This window comes from Strix aluco, chromosome 1, assembly GCF_031877795.1.
Source record: "Strix aluco isolate bStrAlu1 chromosome 1, bStrAlu1.hap1, whole genome shotgun sequence".
Classification (NCBI taxonomy): domain Eukaryota; kingdom Metazoa; phylum Chordata; class Aves; order Strigiformes; family Strigidae; genus Strix; species Strix aluco.
The window spans coordinates 4,492,288-4,510,439 of NC_133931.1; the positions used below are offsets into that span (position 1 = coordinate 4,492,288).

At 49.0% G+C, this 18,152-nt stretch overlaps 2 protein-coding genes across 12 annotated transcripts in view; one reads left to right on the forward strand and one right to left on the reverse strand.

Annotated features, from left to right (window-relative positions):
* PTK2 (protein tyrosine kinase 2) overlaps window positions 1-11,713 on the forward strand; it is a 230,038-nt gene extending 218,325 nt beyond the window's left edge. For all 11 annotated transcript variants that reach the window (XM_074831417.1, XM_074830880.1, XM_074830964.1 and 8 more), the window contains 5 exons: window positions 3,183-3,222; window positions 3,974-4,080; window positions 8,064-8,219; window positions 8,657-8,737; window positions 10,448-11,713. In XM_074831417.1, coding sequence (XP_074687518.1) covers window positions 3,183-3,222; window positions 3,974-4,080; window positions 8,064-8,219; window positions 8,657-8,737; window positions 10,448-10,660 — 597 coding nt within the window. In that variant the 3' untranslated portion in view covers window positions 10,661-11,713. The remainder of the gene's footprint in view (window positions 1-3,182; window positions 3,223-3,973; window positions 4,081-8,063; window positions 8,220-8,656; window positions 8,738-10,447) is intronic.
* A 1,281-nt stretch (window positions 11,714-12,994) lies between these two features.
* RPLP1 (ribosomal protein lateral stalk subunit P1) lies at window positions 12,995-14,974 on the reverse strand. The gene is made up of 4 exons (XM_074832481.1): window positions 14,790-14,974; window positions 14,601-14,675; window positions 13,582-13,699; window positions 12,995-13,115 (listed from the first exon to the last, which is right to left on the reverse strand). The coding sequence occupies exons 1-4, from the start codon at window positions 14,859-14,861 to the stop codon at window positions 13,036-13,038; spliced, it is 345 nt and encodes a 114-aa protein (XP_074688582.1). The 5' UTR covers window positions 14,862-14,974; the 3' UTR covers window positions 12,995-13,035.
* Between the last annotated feature and the right edge of the window lie 3,178 nt (window positions 14,975-18,152).

Sequence of the window (18,152 nt, forward strand, 5' to 3'; positions counted from 1 at the left end):
AGTTGATCATCCCCCCAGTCCTCCAGCACAGGGCTCTGGGGGGTCCCAGGGCCCCTCATCAGTGCTGAAGACAGAGGCGAAGAAGGCGTTAAACCTCTCCACTTTGTCTGTGTCCCTATTTGTGAGGTGTCCAACCTCATCAAGCAATGAACCAATGTTATCTCCGATTCTCCTTTTGATGTTAATGTATTTTAAAAAGCCCTTTTTGTTTTGCTGGCCAGCTTGAATGCCAATCAAGCTTTAGCCGCACAAATTCTCTCCCTACAAGTGGCAAACAGCGTCTGTAGTCCTCCCATGTTGCCTGTCCTTGCTTCCAATATCAATACACTTTTCCACCTAAGTTCTAGAAGAAGATCCCTGCTCAGCCAAGCTGGCTTTCTGCCCCACTTGCTTGACTTGCAACACTTTGGAACTGTCTGCTCCCGTGCTCTAAGAGATGGCTCTTAAGAAGTGACCAACATTTATGGACCCCAATACCTTCAAAAGCAGATTCCCAGGGGACCTTCCTAACCCGCTCCTTCAGCAGCCCAGAGTCTGCTCTCCCCCTGTCCAGGGTCACAGTCTTGCTCCTCTCTCCAGTGCTTTGAAACTCAACTACTTTGCGGTCACTGTGACCAAGACAGCCATCACTCACCACTTCACCCACAAGTCCCTCTTTGTTTACAAACAACAAATCCAGGCGGGCACCTTTTCTAGTCAGCTCCCTCAGTATGCACACCAAGAAGTTATCTTCAGCATGTTTCAGAAGTTTCCTGGACGTGTTTGTGACCACTGTGTGATATTCCCAGTTGATGTCTGGGAAGTTAAAATCACCCATAAGGACCAGGGCAGCTGATATAGAGACATCCCTTAATTCCTTGTAGAATAATTCATTGGTGCCATCGTGCTGCCTGGCTGGGGAGTCTCACACCTGGCTGAGTAGACTCCCACAGCAACATCTGCTTTATTTGCTTTCTCCTTCATCCTTACCCAGAGGCTCTCGACTGTGTCATCGCTAACTGTAATCACCATACAATCCAACCCCTCCCTTACATACAGCGGCACACCCCACCTCGCCTGCCCTGCCTATCCCTCGTGAAGAGCCTATAACCATCCATCATGGCACACCAGTCCCAGGACTCATCCCACCAGGTTCCACTTGTGCCAGTGATGTTGTAGCTCTGGGACCAAGCCAAAGCTTCTAGCTCCTCTTCTTTATTCCTCATGCTGTGTGTGTTCATATCAAGACATTTCAAATGTGCTCCAGTGTACTCAGCACATCGTGGAGCAGACTGAAGGACATCGCTAGCATGCTGTCCCTCAGACATTAGTCTGCTGCCCCTAGGCTTGTCTCTAGTGAGCCTGGTTTTATCCCTTTCCCCCTTCAAATCTAGTTTAAAGCTCTTTCGATCAGCCTTGCTAACTCCTGTGCAAAGATCCTTTTCCCCCTTTGAGACAGGTGTACCCTGTCAGTCGCCAGCAGGCCTGGTGTTGTGTAGACAGACCCATGATTAAAAAACCCAAAATTCTGCTGGTGACACCAGTCATGGAGACAGGTATTGGTCAGCTGTGTCTTCCTGTTTCTTCCCTCATCATTCCCTGCAACTGGAAGGATAGAGAATACTATTTCTGCTCCTGATCCCTTCCCAGTTGTCCTAAGGCCCTGAAGTCTCTTTTGATTGCCCTGGAACTTCTTATTGCAACTTCATCGCTTCCTACATGAAAAATCACTAATGGATAATAATCCAAGGGCTGTACCAGGGTAGGAAGTTTTCTCTTCAAATCTTTAATCCGGACCCCAGGGAGGCAGCAGACTTCCTTAAGAAGTGAGTCCAGTCGGCATGTTGGGCCTTCTGTTCCCCACAGAAGAGTCTCCTGTGACAATGATCCGTCTTTTTTTCTTTATGGAAGCGGTTTTGATGCAGAGCATAGGCGACTCGTCTGACTTGGATGAACCATTGTCCTCATCATTGTTTTGTTCCACTTGCGGAGCCTTGTACCTGTTATCCAAGGGCGGTGGGGGAGTCACGGAGGAGACGTGCCTGCTGCGCGCCAGGCAGGAACTTGTCACCATTGTCCCTTATCCCTTAAGTCACCGCATTCTGCCGGGTGGGGAGAGGACAGGGAACCCTCGGTATCATGCGTGCTGTCTGCCTGACAGGCCTGTCGCAGGGAAGGCAGGTGCAGTTCCCGCAGTCTGTCTCCCTCTCGCTCTCCCTGATACTCCTCAACCTGCTGCCCCCCTCCCGGAGCTCTGTCCCTAAGCAGAGGAGCTCCTCTCCCTGGGCGCAGCTCCCACAGCTGTGCTCACTGCTGCCGGCCGGCGCTGGCAGAAGAGCAGGGCCCACCCTGCAGCCTGGCACCCGGGTGGCAGCGTGTTCCACCGGAGCTCTGGCTGCGAAACTGCCTCAGGCGCGACGGGTGCGGAGTTTAGAGCGGACGGGGCCTTCTGCCGGGCGGGCGCCATTGCTCCCTGGTTGCCCAGCCTGGTCTTTCGCGCCCCCTAGCGGTCTCTTTTACCCGTGCGGGGGCTCGGCCGCCATTGCTGCCGGCCCTGCCCAGGTCCCCTCAGCCGCTGAGGCGGGAGCTGCCGGTTCCTGGCGGGTCTCTCCGCTCCCCTCAGGTTCCCCCGGCTCAGGAAACCCGGAGCTGCTCGCCTCGGCGGCTGAGGTTGGCGTGAAGGTTGTATAAATATAATTAAAGTCACTTCAATCTATTATTAAATACTTCCAGATGAATAAGCAAATTGACCTTGACTAAGAGCTTTGCGACAAAACCAAAAAGTAAACCAGCTTAGAAATCTGTTACCATTATGGACACCATTCCGCAGTGCAGAAATACCTTAGTCTTCTGATTGTTGCACTGCCATTTCTTCTTCATCACCGTGACTTCTACAGTTTGATCTCTGAATACAGACTAAAACCGATTGTGAACATACCACCACATTCGATTAATAATGAAGGATAAACTGTAACGTAGAGGCCAGGGCTTGTTGCAAGTGATGCAAAATTAATGAAAATTCTCTTCTTACTCTATAAATAACATACCTCTACTTAGGAGCTCAGCTAATGATGGTGAATAGGGATGTGATTTTAACTGTTGGGAAATGTGCTTAGAACTGGCTGCTCTCACTATTTGAAATTGTACTGATTAAAGTTGTGAGCACTGTAATAACTAGTCTAAATGTACATTTTATTTTATAGGCTGGTAACCAGCACATATATCAACCCGTGGGTAAACCAGGTAAGAAGTAAATTCACATACTGTCATCTTGAATCCTTCATTACAAGTCATCTGGCAGCAGTAGCGAACAAAGGTTTATGCCTGTATTTTCATACAAGGGATGGATTCAGTTCCAGATAACTACACATAGATGTTTCAGTGCACTATGTGTTTAAATTACCCGTGCAGTCCCCAGAGATGTAGTCAGCAAAGCCAAGAAAGTGTTTCATCAACAGGCGGGAAGTGTCTAGAGGAAGCTGAGTCACTGTGTAGGACTTAACCGTGTGTGGAGTTCAGACATGTAAAACAAAAGTAGACACCGAAATTTAAGTTTCTCAGTCTCAAAGTGAATCACACCCAGGATTTCTGCCATGAAGAAGTCCAATTTTCCCAGACATAAGCAGTGTGTGTGGCACTCAGCTGTGGTTCTACAGGGTGAGTACCTCTGAGATCTGGGGTAGGTGTACTGAGATGAGTAGCAGTTGCCCCACGAAGGGATTTTTGAAGTATCTTGCTAAAACAGCCATGTTCTCATAATCACAGGAGAACCTGATGAATTCCACAACCTTTTCTGTCTGCATTTCTTCAGTAGAAATAGAGATTGAAGTGTAGCTCCTAAAAGAATGGATTTACTCTTAAGACACATAAAGATGTACATCTCCTTTGCTAGTACGGTAAAGCACAGGTAGTCTTTGTAGTGTTGACAGACCAAAATTATGCGGATACACCTGATATGTTGGTCCTCTAAAATGCAAATTGTTGTGTTAACCAGATCACGCAGCTCCGCCAAAGAAGCCTCCCCGCCCTGGAGCCCCCAGCCATTTGGGCAGCCTTGCAAGCCTGAACAGCCCTGTGGACAGCTACAACGAAGGCGTGAAGGTACATTGCTCAGTGTCACATGAAATACGCTTCAGAAAATTAAACGTTACCACTCTGAGATAGTTTGCTGTTCCTGAAGTAGAGACCGTGGAAAGCAAAAGCAACTAAACTTCCCAAGTAAATGTTGTCATGGGGCAGACACGCACTGGCAGGTCTCCAGGGAAGTGGGGAGTTAACTGGTAGGATCATGTCCTCCATTACTGTGATTCAGCATGTTCGTCACCTAGAACCTTACTTCTTTCTAGTTTCAAGAGCATGTGAGATCTCCCGTATGGACTCAGCCTCGCTGCTCAGCAGCTTTGTTAAGCAGGAAAGAACACACCCAGGGTTCACAGGTGCTCGGGTAGTACCAAGGTCCTGTCCTCAGCCACAGAGAACTGAGACATGTCTGAACTGTGGTGCTCCAAAAAGCTCTTGCTGCAGCACCAAGGCTCCAAAAACCCTACTAGCTCTGGGGAACGAGGAAGGAGCCTGACCTGTGACTGAGATACTTCTAATGCGTTGTTTCATCTCCAGTAAATAGGCAATAAAGCCAAAAATGAAACTTTACAGTTTTCTAACAGAGAGATGCTGCAGGGTGCTGTGAAACACAGCGTCCTGTCCCCTGGTGCAGTTGGTGTCCATGGAACTGCTCCTTAATATGTCAGTCACATCTAAAATTGTGCCTCTAGGTGTTGTTCCCTGCCTTTAGGACTCCAGTACCTTTCTAATCTTCAGGAAACACAAACCTGAGTGACCTTGGGGCCTCCTGAGAGGAACCATTGGAGCTATTTCTGATGCTAGCAGTTTCCAGCAGCTATATACAATAGTGCTTGGGAATTCTGTCAGTAATACTCGAACAGAAATGCAGCTGATCTATACACATCGCTGTTTTATTATTTCACAACCTTTGCAGCTAGACAGGTACACCTCCACAAAGGCTGCTGGTCCCATGCTGTCGTTTGATGCCATTAGTACCTCCCAGGGAGGTGATGGATTTGTGCTCCAGCTATTTCCTGAGGGGAGAAAGACAGGGTCTGCGTTAGAGCACAGGCTTCTGCAGATACACTGGGGCAATCCCTGCGTAGTACAACTAGTGCTAATACAGCTCCTCACGGAAGGAGAACCTCTGGCTAATCTAAGCCCTGCCAAGCCTGTAGTAAAGAACAAGAAAGCATGTTGTGGTAGACACAGCTGTTGTGATAAGCGACACTTATTTTAGGTGGTTTAAGAAAATACAGAAAAAATCCAGTTCATCTGACCGTGGAATTCAAAACTTGCCATCAAAGCAGTATGTTGAGCACAGATCAATCTCAGCCTGTCTCACTCTTGCTCTCTTGTTCTGGGATTACTGGAATATTTAAGAATCAGCATAAATAGAAGCAGTGGCAAATTTGAGCAGCATTATTTATTATAAACTGATGCCAGTGCTTCTCAAGCTGCCAAGCCTCAGAAAATGTCAGAAAGCAGTAACAGATGTGTTACTAAACTTGGCTTCTCTAAAATTTCCTGTCTAAATGCTGATACTGGAACATGAAAAATGTTTTCTGAAATACATCCTTTTGACAACAAACCAACCTGAGCAGTCATCAGTAATAACAAGTGAACAAGATTCGTGTACTAAATAGCTTCTTCAGTAGAAAAGAAGGGCTGACTCTGTTTTTTCTGTCAAGAGTTTCTTGAAATCGGATTGGTTTATGCCCCTTCAAGAAAACAGCCTATTATTTCTTGATAGTATATATAGCTTTGTTAATGTCTGCAGTCCTAAACTGAAGAGGCTTTTAGGGTTCATTTCAGACCCCCTTTTCTGTACACCCATTTCAGATTTCCATTTCAGCCTCCCTTTTCTGCAGAATTAAAAATTAAAAGGATTTGAACTGCGTGCGCTCAGGAGCCTTTAGGGCATGCACCAGGAAATCCATGTTTTTCTGTTATTTGCTGGAGTAAAGTCAGCCAGTCCACACAGAGAAACATGTGACTTCATAGTCTGCAGAGCAATAGTGTTGATGTTGGGTCTAAACAAAAAAAATGGAGTGTTAAGAAACGCAGATGTTGGTACTGTTGAAATGTTAGGGCCTGGCTGTAGGAATTCAGTGGGTTGGGAATAATCCATCGAGTATGAGTCCTTGGTAGTTCTTAACCACGACTGTGGTTAGTCATCACGAACAGGAGCTGCCCAGTTAATGACCATGTATTTCCTATCATGACTTTTCTACAGAAAAAAAAAGCTTCAGAAAGATGAATACAACATTTTCTTAAATCTCTTGATTGTGTGAAGGGGCCAGGGTTGCACAGGTCGTGTTGTTTCCCACCGATGCAGGGGCCCTCTACTCCATTTACCACTTTGCTGCTCGCCAGACTGGCTTGCTCCTGTCAAGCTTTGCATGATCTCTTCGCCATGTGTTCGGTGAGGAGCACGCATGGGTGCATGGCAAATACTTCCACCTCCCACGTGGGTGCACAGCAGGTCGTCAGCACATGGCGCCTCTGTAACAAACAGACCACGAGCTAACACGAATGACTGCCCATACTGTTGAGGATGTGTTTTCGTTGCAGGCTTTTTAACTGGTCTCTTATTGCTACACATGTTTTGGGTTTGGTTTGTTTTTTTTTTTTTTTCCTGCTGAGTTTTATTAATATTGTTTTTCTTTTTTCCCTTCTTTTGGTAAATTTCTTTAACCTTCCCCCACATTCTGCTCAACCATAGCCATGGAGGGTAAGCAGTGCGTGAGCGTGTGTGTACGTGCCCTATTCCAAAATGTCTTTGCATGTGACTTTGCCAGATGACTGTTTAACTTCTCGATTGCTGAAACCAATTAGAATCACAGCCTTTCACTGGTGATTGAGGCAATTACAATGATCTTTTTCCTGAGATATTTTCTGATCTTTGCACTAGATTGAATCTCTCTAATAGCTGCCAGTACCCATTTAGTGAAATGCAACAAAATGGAATCACCATGTGCTAAATCCTGCACGCCTTCCTTAGACAAAGTTTCATCCAAGTATTTTATAGTTTCATCAGGGTAGTATCTCAGGTGCTTCCAGTGAAACATCTCTGTAGCTAGGACCAGTTGTGAGAACCTGTAGTAACCCAGCGTGGTGGGCTGAAATGCCATGAGCCATCTCAGATCGACAGGGCAGATGGCTGCTGTGTGACCAGGAGGAAATAAGCAATTTTTTAACCTTCTGCTCCCACTGAGTGGTCGCTTGGGCATCCCAAGGCAGTGAAGAGCTGCAGGGAACCGGGGTGCTTGTAGTTTTGCAGTTCAGGAGCAGAGACACTGAGGACCTCACAGAGGAAGTTTTCAGTTTGTTTCTTTTCTGGTCCAGGATTATTTCAGTCTGTCATGGATTTAACTCTAAACAGATCTGACTCAATGAAAGTTTTGCTTGAGTAAGGACTACAGGATTTTTAACCTATCGGGGTTTTTTTCTGATCTATTGGAAACAAACAGTATGAAAACATTTGGTGCTTCTCACTTGTGCTGGTGACACCATTTTTGTTGATCTGCTGTGAATTTTCACTAACAAAACAGTAATATGTACTGCAATATTCTCGTATTACTCTATCAGTATGTTAACTGTGTACCCTGACATTGTTTTGGAGCACAAAACAACTTTCTGGAACGAGGGACCTGCTACCTGTTGCCTTAGCAGTGGAACTTGTCCATCAGTAGTGAACCACTTAGATGTGTCAAGTATCCTGTACTCCTCGTTCCTCAAATTATTTTTCTCTCTTATTGTGGGAGTTATACGGGAAGCTCTTCAGGGAAATCCCGGTAAAAATTCCCCGGTGTCATTTCACAGATCAGGTTCAGTCAGAAGAACTAAAGGAAACCTTCAGGTGCGGGAGTGAGAGTGCTCAGGCCTGGGCAGGGGACCCAGCGGGACCGGGCGGGGGCTGTTGCGAATATGAGACCTTCCCGGCGGTCCGCGGAGGTTGGGAAGTTGCTGAGCCCCATCTGCTGGGGACGGGAGGTTAAACAACCCCTCTCTGCTTCCAGATTCAGCCGCAGGAAATCAGCCCTCCTCCTACAGCCAACCTGGACCGCTCCAACGACAAAGTCTACGAGAACGTCACCGGGCTGGTGAAAGCGGTCATAGAAATGTCCAGTAAAATACAGCCGGCTCCACCGGAGGAGTACGTACCCATGGTAAAGGTACGGAGCCAGTTCCTCAAATCAGCGTTTTATTTCTCTCCCGAATGAGTGGTGCAGGAGAAACTTTTTGAAGAGTTGGAAGTAGAAAAGGTTTTTGTGTTTGCAGAGCAGGTTAACTTGCGGTCAGAGGGCTGGAGCTTTGGATACTGTTAACAGTGTTGTGGGCAACGGTGCTTTAATTCCCCAGCTTGCCTGTGCTTATCCGGCAGGGAGTTGTGTACAATCTTCTCCACGTTTTTTTTATTAACCCTTTGGCATCTTGTTTTGGTGGTAAAACACAGAATTGCAGGTGGGATTTTAAAGTCTCTCAGCCAAGAACTCCCTTTTTATCCAGATGAGGAATTCAGTGTATCTGTTGCTTCCTGCGCTCCTACAATTCTCTTCTCCGTTCATTCTAAGTTTTTAAAGTTTATTTCCTAAATCTTGTTTTTTCTTAGGAGGTTGGTTTGGCGCTAAGAACCTTATTGGCAACAGTAGACGAGACCCTCCCAGTGCTTCCTGCAAGCACCCACAGAGAGGTACGTGGAGCTGCGCTCCCCTGCTGCTTAGTCACTCCGTTTGAGGTTAGCCCCAGCCAGGACAGGTGTTGGCTCGCTCTCCTTCACAGATGCAGACATTTTGGTTCAGTCAGCAGTCTGGGGTTATAATTCTACATGAAATAAATGTTATTAGAATTGCTGCGTGGAGACAGGCTTGTATGGGCTTAAGTGAAGATATTCAAACTGGGTATAATGGAGGAGCGTAGAGCATGCAGCCCTAGGAAGTTGACATAAAAACCGTTGGCTGTGCTTACATGAAACCAGCGTTCTGATGCATCTGGGAGTTAATTCTTAGTGCAAGCACAATCTTTCATTAAACCGCTGCTCGCAATCAGTCATTAAACAGGTGGCTGAGCGTAGCTGGGTGCAGCTGGAAGGTTTTGATGAGAAGACAGCCTGTAGTAACCTAGTTCTAGATGAGAAGGGACTGAGATCTTCCAGTGAAGTTCGTCAGGCAGGAGTAAAACCACTTTCCTCCAGAGACTCAGTTTGAGGTTTTTCCTCCAGAAAATCAGTTTGATAATGAGAGACCTGCAGAATGGTTAAGTGCCAGCTCAGAGAATCATCCTGACTTAGCTATATGGTTCTGTTCAGTAACCTGTGTCTGCCTTCTTGACCTCCATCTTATTTTTTAGAGCTACTTTTATGCTTTAGAGCTACTTTAATAATAGGAATAAAAAGAGCAATGATAGTAGGAACCTGTAAACCTGTAACAAGGTGTTAACTCTAAGACATGGGCTAAAATCCACTATTAGCCATTGGGCTGGTGGTGCCGTTTTAACAGCAGACACAGCGTTTAACAGGGACACGGCGTCGAGCAGCCAGTGCCAGAATTCCATCTGCCCCATGTGGGTGCCGGCAGAAACGGCCCCAGCTCCCATCGGAACCCTCGGGCAGGGGCAGCTGAGGGGGGGTGGGAGCGCGGTCGCTGTGTGGTATCGCTGCTGCTAGTGCAGCTCAACAGCCTGCACTGAACCTTCCTGAGGGGCTGGAGAGCTGCCAGTCAGAGAGGGACTTGGGGGGGTTGATTGACAGCCGGCTGAACATGAGCCAGCAGTGTGCCCAGGTGGCCAAGAAGGCCAATGGCATCCTGGCTTGTTGCAGCAATAGCGTGGCCAGCAGGGACAGGGAAGGGATCTTACCCCTGTGCTCGGCACTGGTGAGGCCGCACCTCGATGACTGTGTTCAGTTTTGGGCCCCTCACTCCAAAAAGGCCATTGAATGTCTCGAGCGTGTCCAGAGAAGGGCAACAAAGCTGGTGCAGGGTCTGGAGCACAGGTCTGATGGGGAGCGGCTGAAGGAACTGGGGGGGTTTAGTGTGGAGAAGAGGCTGAGGGGAGACCTCATGGCCCTCTACAACTCCCTGAAAGGAGGGTGCAGAGAGCTGGGGATGAGTCTCTTGACCCAAGGAACAAGCGCCAGGACAAGAGGGAATGGCCTCAAGCTGCACCAGGGCAGGGTCAGACTGGCTCTTAGGAAGGATTTCTTTGCAGAAGGGGTCGTTGGGCGTTGGAATGGGCTGCCCAGGGCAGCGGGGGAGTCCCCATCCCTGGAGAGGTTTAAGAGTTGGATTGACCCAGCGCTGAGGAATCTGGTGGAGTTGAGAACAGTCAGTGGGAAGTTAACGGTTGGACTGGACGATCTACAAGGTCTTTTCCAACCTTGATGATTCTATGATTCCTGTTCCAGATCGAAATGGCACAGAAGCTGCTGAACTCGGACTTGGCTGACCTCATTAACAAGATGAAACTGGCCCAGCAGTATGTCATGACCAGCCTGCAGCAGGAGTACAAAAAGCAGATGCTGACGGCTGCTCACGCTCTGGCTGTGGATGCCAAAAACTTGCTGGATGTTATTGATCAAGCCAGACTGAAAATGATCAGTCAGTCCAGACCACACTAAGTACTGATGAGGGAAGAGGTTCATCAGCTGAAGAATTCTGCTTGCGAAAGGGTGTTACTTCACCTTCCACCAGCAGTGAGGATTAACCCAGTGTAGTCCTGGCTTTCCAGCGCCTCTTGCTTCAGCAGACCTGACTGACCGCTGCTGGTTCTCTCTCATTACAAAAGTTTAACCGTGTTTTTATCATAAAGCCAAGCTGGTCTGGGATTCAGAAAGCGGCATTATCCCACGATGAAGTTTGTACAGAAATCCTCGGGAAATCGCGGCTACGGAAGCGCAATTCAGTTTTACGCCATCGCGTGGGACACACTTAGCCTAGAGCTGCCACGGGGTTACGGTCTTGGAGCCAAAACTTGATCGAGCAGCGTGTCGGAGAAAGATATTGTGAAGTGAAGAATTCGGGGAAACCTCAGGGCTGAGAATTCTTGCCCACAGTATATGAACTATCCAGACTGGAATTTTTTTATTAGAACACTTATGTCGCAATATGCTAATCACAATTTACAGAGAAAGAATAAAAAGCTATATTTTCAAGACTTTGGTCATTTCAAGACAAACTAAAGCCCTCTTCATCTTCCTGCCTTTTACTTTTATGTGAATGTGTGAAGCATTTGTTTGGAACTAGCTGTAGAACACAACTGAAAACTCTCGTCTTTTTCACCAGAATAACGTGCCAGTTCTTTTGTAGCAATGTTGTTTTCCTTGGAAGCAAAAATGCTGCTTTGTACCAGAGCAATTCAGAGCTGCATTTAGAGGAGTTCTGTAACCATTCATGTCCCCCATTTTTATATAATTTATAAAGACAGATTAAAGCCATGTTGAATATTTTAAACCCACTGTAGTTAACTAACCCATCCTTTTGTCTATCTTGCCTGGGAGGAGTTACAGTAGAGCAGTGTAATTAGATTTTCCTTGGTTTTCCAGTTATGCCATCTGTTCTGTTAAAATAAAAACCACACTCCCTTTTTGCTGTTAAGGGATATAAATTATTCTCAGGAAGAATATAATGAACTGTACAGTTACTTTGACCTATTAAAAAGGTGTTACCAGTGACTTTCTGATTGTATTATTTTCTGGGCGTGTGCACTGCAGAACCAACCACCTGGAATTTTCTCTGCTTGGAATTTTTCCCCCACCTGAATCCACAAGCTTTTAAGAATTCACTTACACAGGACTTAAGGAGCAACATTAAGTGTTTAAGGAAGAAAGCCAAGATTTCAGCAGTGGTTTTTCTTCCAGCTGTGAGCACAGGAAATAAGTTGATGTTAGCATCTGTGTGAGTGACCTGTGAGTACCTACCTGGTGTCCCTCCTTTAGACTTTTAAAATATTTTCCTAGGGAAGGTTTCTTTAAGGGGTGGGGGAACACAGCAGTTGAGTGGTTTGCAGGAACTGTTTTGGGAGCAGCAGCAGGGGGTTGCATGGATTGAATTCTTCATCAGGTGCCTGAGCTCGTTTTGTGGGAAGATGGGACAGGGCAGTGTGTGTTCATTTTTGGTCTAGATGTGGAACAACCCTCCTACACAACCCTGGAGCCCTCCTAACGCAGTTGCAACATTGCACTAATGCATAATTTTCATTTAATACTTTAGAATATACATTTGAAAGAGGGCCCCTTCCTTGTTCAGTTGCTCTGGAAGAGTCCTGTTCAGAAGTTATTTTAGAAATACACTTTTTAAGTTATTCCTTTCAATCTTCCACACCCACCCTTCAAAGCAGTTTTCAGAGATACTTATCCTGGGAGAGCAAAAAAAATACCCACCTTATACAGCCTGGGCTTGGTGCCCAGCACTGCAAGACTCAATCTGCTTTTAAATTTTACCTACTCATGAATAAATAATATCCAAGGTTTAGCTTCCAGCAAGGGCCTTTACCTGAGAATTGCAGCCTTTTCCCCACTTTTCAGCTCAGCTGTGAAATGCCCAATCCCTGCTGTGCTGCAGCCCTTAGCAGCCCCTCAACAGGTGACATTACTTGGTACTAGAAACTTCCCCAGGATGACAGAAGCTGCACTGCTGCTCAACCATTAATTAGACACATTGCAGCTTCAACCAACCCAAGTCAAAGCATTTTGCTAAACATGAGCACAAGCAGCAGCTGCCGAGCTGTTGCACATCCCATGTTCACTGCAACTGCGTTTCCACCTCTGTCCCTGCACTCTGAGCGCAGCTTGGAGCTGCAGCTGTCCCTGTGCTAGGCCTGGGTTAAGTGTGAAGGACCAAGGAACACTGTAAAACTCTAGATTAACATGCAGTGCCAGCGGTTTCAGTCCCTGCAGGTAACCTGGCCATCCTTCATCCACTCCCCTTCACAGGCTTCAACTAAGAGACAAGAGTACAAGTAATTGTTCTTTATTACAGACAGGTACAAAACTAATTAGTCAAAAAGACCGAAGCCCATGTCATCATCAGATTCCTCTGACTCTTCCTTCTTTTCCTCTTCTTTCTTCTCCTCAGCTAGAAAAGGAGAAAGGAATCAGGTTTTTTCCATTTTTATCAGCTCATAAGAGTCACTTGCCACAAAAGATTTCCCATACAGTGAAATGACATCAAGTAGTAAGACCCAGCAATCCTAACAAACTGACAGCCCAGAGACTCTCTGCTACTAGAAAAGTGGTTTTGTGCCTTCTAAATTAATTTGTATCAAAGTTGAAAAACTTAAAGAGATCCTGATGATACACAGGAAGATCAGCCTTAACTCCGAGGTAACACTAATCCTGTACGCTGACTCAAAGCACAACTCCAGATTTCTAAAGGTGAGGGTCTGTTTGCTCTAGAACACCCACACGCATATTGTGAAGCACAAATCACATTAAAACTGCAAGAGGAAGAGCCAAGCTGACTCTCAAGCTGAGAAGTAGCTTTTTAACCAAGTGTTTCTTCCAGCTGAAGATGCCAACACAGGACCTGGGATCCCACTTACCAGGGGCAGCACCACCCGCCGGTGCAGCACCGCCCGCAGGAGCGGCTGCAGCTGGAGCACCACCACCACCAGCTCCCACGTTACAGATCAGACTTCCAATGTCGATGTTGGCCAGAGCCTAGGGAGAAGCAGCAGCAGGAAAAGCCTCATTAACACCAGGCAGGCAGGGCAGCTTTGCTCCAGTCCTGTGCACCTGCTTGGTCACAACATGAGGGCGGTGGTGGGACCACAGCGTGACAAACCAGTAGCCTGCTTCACTCCCACCAAAGTCACCATAATTCAGTGCTTTTTACAGCTAATGTTTCAAAGCTGAATTTTTAAGGGTCCATTGCCTACGGCATCACCGCTGGGGAGCTGCTGGTTGGTTGTGATCTCCTCTGCACTTGTGAGACACTCCCCCCCTCCCTGCAGTGCTGTGTCCAGCTCTGGGGGCACCAACATCAGAAGGACACGGACCTGCTCGAGTGGGTCCGGAGGAGGCCATGAAGATGCTCAGGGGGCTGGAGCACCTCCCCTGTGAGGACAGGCTGAGAGAGTTGGGGGTGTTCAGCTGGAGAAGAGAAGGCTCCAGGGAGACCTTAGAGCAGCCTCCCAGTGCTTAAAGGGGCTACAGGAAAGGTGGGGAGGGACTCTTGATCATAAGTGTAGCAATAGGATGAGGAGTAATGGTTTTAAATTAAAAAGGGGGTAAATTTAGACTAGATATAAGATAGGATTTTTTTTAAACGAGGGCGGAGAAACACGGGACCAGGTTGTCCAGAGAGGTGGTAGATGCCCCCTCCCTGGGGGTATTCAAGGTCAGGCTTCCGGGACTCTGAACAACCTGATCTCCTGGAAGAAATTCCTGCTCAGGGCGGGGGGGGGGCTGGACTAACGACCTTTAAAGTTCCCTCCGACCCAAACCCTTCTGGGATCCTACGACCTGCACCCGGCGCTTCCCGCCGCCACCTTCCCCACTCCCAGCGCCAGGACGCGTAGCGTTCCCCGCCCCGCCTCGCCCCGCGCTGCCCCTCGCCCACCTTCGCGAAGAGGCCCGGCCAGAACGGCTCCACGTTCACTCCGGCCGCTTTGATGAGCGCGTTGATCTTATCCTCCTGCAACGACAGCGGCGCTCAGCAGCCAGCCCGGCCCCGCCGCCTCCCGCCCCGCCGGCCATGCCGCGGCTCGCCGCCATCTTGTGCCGGCGGGGCCGGGGCGCCCGCACTCACCGTGACGGTGACCTCGTCGTCGTGCAGGATGAGGGCGGAGTAGATGCAGGCGAGCTCGGAGACGGAGGCCATGGTGGGGGCGCGGTGCCAGTCGCCGGGGTGGGACGGCCTTAGCTTCAGCTGAAGGACACAGCACCTTGGGCCGCCGGGGAGGGAAAGGCGCGTGTGGCGCCGCCGGAGCTTTATAAGGGAGCCCGGAGCCAATCGCAGCCGCGGCGCATGGAGACGCAACGAAGTCGTCATCGGCGCCGACCAACCCGTGGCGGGCAGGGCAGCCCCGCCCCTTGACGTCATGGCAGCGCTCGGCCAATCGCAGCCTCCGGGGCAGCAGCGGCGGCCGGGCGGAGGGACTGCGGGGCCGCCATGGCGCGGCCTGGCCCAGCCCGCCTCAGCGTCAGCTCCCCTCAGCCCCCCTCAGCCCGCCTCGCGCGGCCTGCGGGCGGCGCTGGGGCTCCCCGCCTGCTCCCCGCCTGCTCCGGCGCCGCTGCTGCCTTCCTCCCCCTGGGGGTCACCGCGGCCCGTGGGAAAGGCCCTTCCCGGGCGGGCAGGGGTCCTCCGCGTTAAAGATGTTGTCTCCTTATAGAGATCTATTTTTTCTTCCCCTTCTTGTAAAAAAAAAATAAATTATTAAGGTGTGTCATTTTTATATGGACTGGGAACTACCAAAAAAAATACAACGCGGAATACTCACCAGAGCTGACACCACTGACTTAACGCTGGGCGCTGCATGTTCTGCGTGTCGGGCTGTGTCCCCAGCCCCTCGGTGGAGATACAAACTAATCCTACTAATTTTCCATTTTTAATTTTATATTTACTAATTTTACATTTACTAATTCTCCATTTATGTCAGAATCCAGAACTGCTAATTTTTGTTCATGTTCTCCAAAAAAAAAGTATATACCGTGTTCTGGGTTTAATAAGTGCTGTTATTTAGGGTGTCATCACTTGGCTAAATTTTCTGTAACGCATATATGTAAAAAAACTAACAAAGGCTGTAGAATGAACCATTTATGAAAACTTCACCCTTCCCAACTTCTGCAACCTTACCAGCCCCAGCAAATTCCAGCATTTCAGAGTCCTGGGACACAGGATGGGTTTAGAGCTTTGAGACGGCGCCTAGAGGAAGGGCTGAACCCACTGTGCTCTATCTGTTGCTGTTTCAGCAAGTGAAATCCCCTTCAAACAGGTAACACGGAAACCAACAGGTGTTTCAGCTGGGTCAAATGCAGCTGAATCAGTCACGACGGTGTATTTTTATTTTAAATGGTGAATTGGCAAGATGGGCATGTTTGTCATTCCTTTGGAAAGATGGGAGATTGGTTTGAAAATATTCTTTTTCCAAAGGAGCATGAGAAAATAGTTATTTTGAGTGAGAGGTGGGTACTTAACTGAATCAAAATATCTTCCCCACCAAAACATCTTTATATTCTATTTATATGCAATCAACTGACTTCCAGACAAGAGTGAAGTTACTTAAAGAGCATTTTCCAGAATGTTGTTGATGCAGGCTGCTCCGCAGCCGGCCTGGTCTGCAGCAGAGCAGCACATCTTGGTGCCCGGGGGTTTCCTGAGGCAGGGACATGCCAGGGCGGCGGAGAGAGATGCTGGTGAGGCCCCGGGCACTGCCAGAGCAACTGTGGCCACCCCCACACCTACAGAATGCCCAGAACACGGGCATGCCAGTGGCCAGAGCGGGCGAACGATGTGGTGCAGCAGTTTGCACGGGAAGGTTGTCATCACCCTGCCAGCTCGAGAGGGAGATCTGGACAGGTTGGAGCAATGGGCTAAGGCCAAATGCCGGGTGCTGCACTTTGGCCACAACAACCCCCAGCAGCGCTACAGGCTTGGGGAGGAGTGGCTGGAGAGCTGCCAGTCAGAGAGGGACCTGGGGGTGTTGATTGACAGCCGGCTGAACATGAGCCAGCAGTGTGCCCAGGTGGCCAAGAAGGCCAATGGTATCCTGGCTTGTATCAGCACTAGCGTGGCCAGCAGGGACAGGGAAGGGATCTTACCCCTGTACTCGGCACTGGAGAGGCCGCACCTCGATGACTGGGTTCAGTTTTGGGCCCCTCACTACAAAAAGGCCATTGAATGACTCGAGCATGTCCAGAGAAGGGCAACAAAGCTGGTGCAGGGTCTGGAGCACAGGTCTGATGGGGAGCGGCTGAGGGAACTGGGGGGGTTTAGTCTGGAGAAGAGGAGGCTGAGGGGAGACCTCATCGCCCTCTACAACTCCCTGAAAGGAGGGTGCAGAGACCTGGGGATGAGCCTCCTGAACCAAGTAACAAGCGATAGGACAAGAGGGAATGGCATCAAGTTGCGCCAGGGAAGGGTTAGACTGGTTAGACTGGAAGTATTTCTTTGCAGAAGGGGTTGTTGGGCGTTGGAATGGGCTGCCCAGGGCAGGGGGGGAGTCCCCATCCCTGGAGGGGTTGAAGAGTCGGGTTGACCCAGCACTGAGGGATCTGGTGGAGTTGAGAACAGTCAGTGGGAGGTTAATGGTTGGACTGGATGATCTTCAAGGTCTTTTCCAACCTTGATGATTCTGGGATTCTGTGTGATTCTGTGAGAGGTGAGTTCAGCTGGTGGTCATCACCCCCCCAGAAGGAGCTTAGCTGTGGTATGCACTCAGCAGAAAGCGATGTCCTCTGCACTCGCCAGAACAGATGTGGCTACTCAGACAGAGCTCCCAGAAAAAACATGCAGCCAGGCAGGTCTCGGGCTGCAGGCGTGCCAGAGCCTTTTCCTGGTGAGCAATGGCAGGAGCAAGAACACCGGTGTGAGGTGTGACCAAGGGGAGGATGCGCCCAGCTTGGTGGCAGAGCTACAAGTGGAAGTAGAAAGGTTAAGGAGCATCAGGGAGTCTCAGAAAGAGACCGGTGGAACCATGCTCTGCCACCTTCCTTGAGACAGAAACAGGAACAGCCACCAGAAAAAAAAACCAAAACAAGATCAAGGGGATCCTGTATCCTCCCCCCACCAGGCTGAAGGCGGAACCTTAAAGGAAGGGAATGAATGGAGGCAGGTTCATGCTCGGGGTGCCAGGCAAAGCCCCTCCTTGCCCACCTCGCCTTGCCAGGTCCTCGTACGACAGGTGTGAGGCTCTGGGTGTGGAAGGCCAGTCGATGGATGATATGGATGATGATTTATCTACACCAGAGGTGCTGCCACGGCCAGAAAGGGCCACCCCAGTACCACCTCCATGAGGAAGAAAAGATGGGTTATAGTTGTTGGTTACTCCCTTCTGAGGGGAACAGAGGGTCCAATATGATGGGCAGACTCTCCTCTTAAGGGAGTCTGCTGCCTCCCTGGGGCCCGGGTTAAAGACATCACTAGGAAACTCCCTAACCTGGTATGGCATTC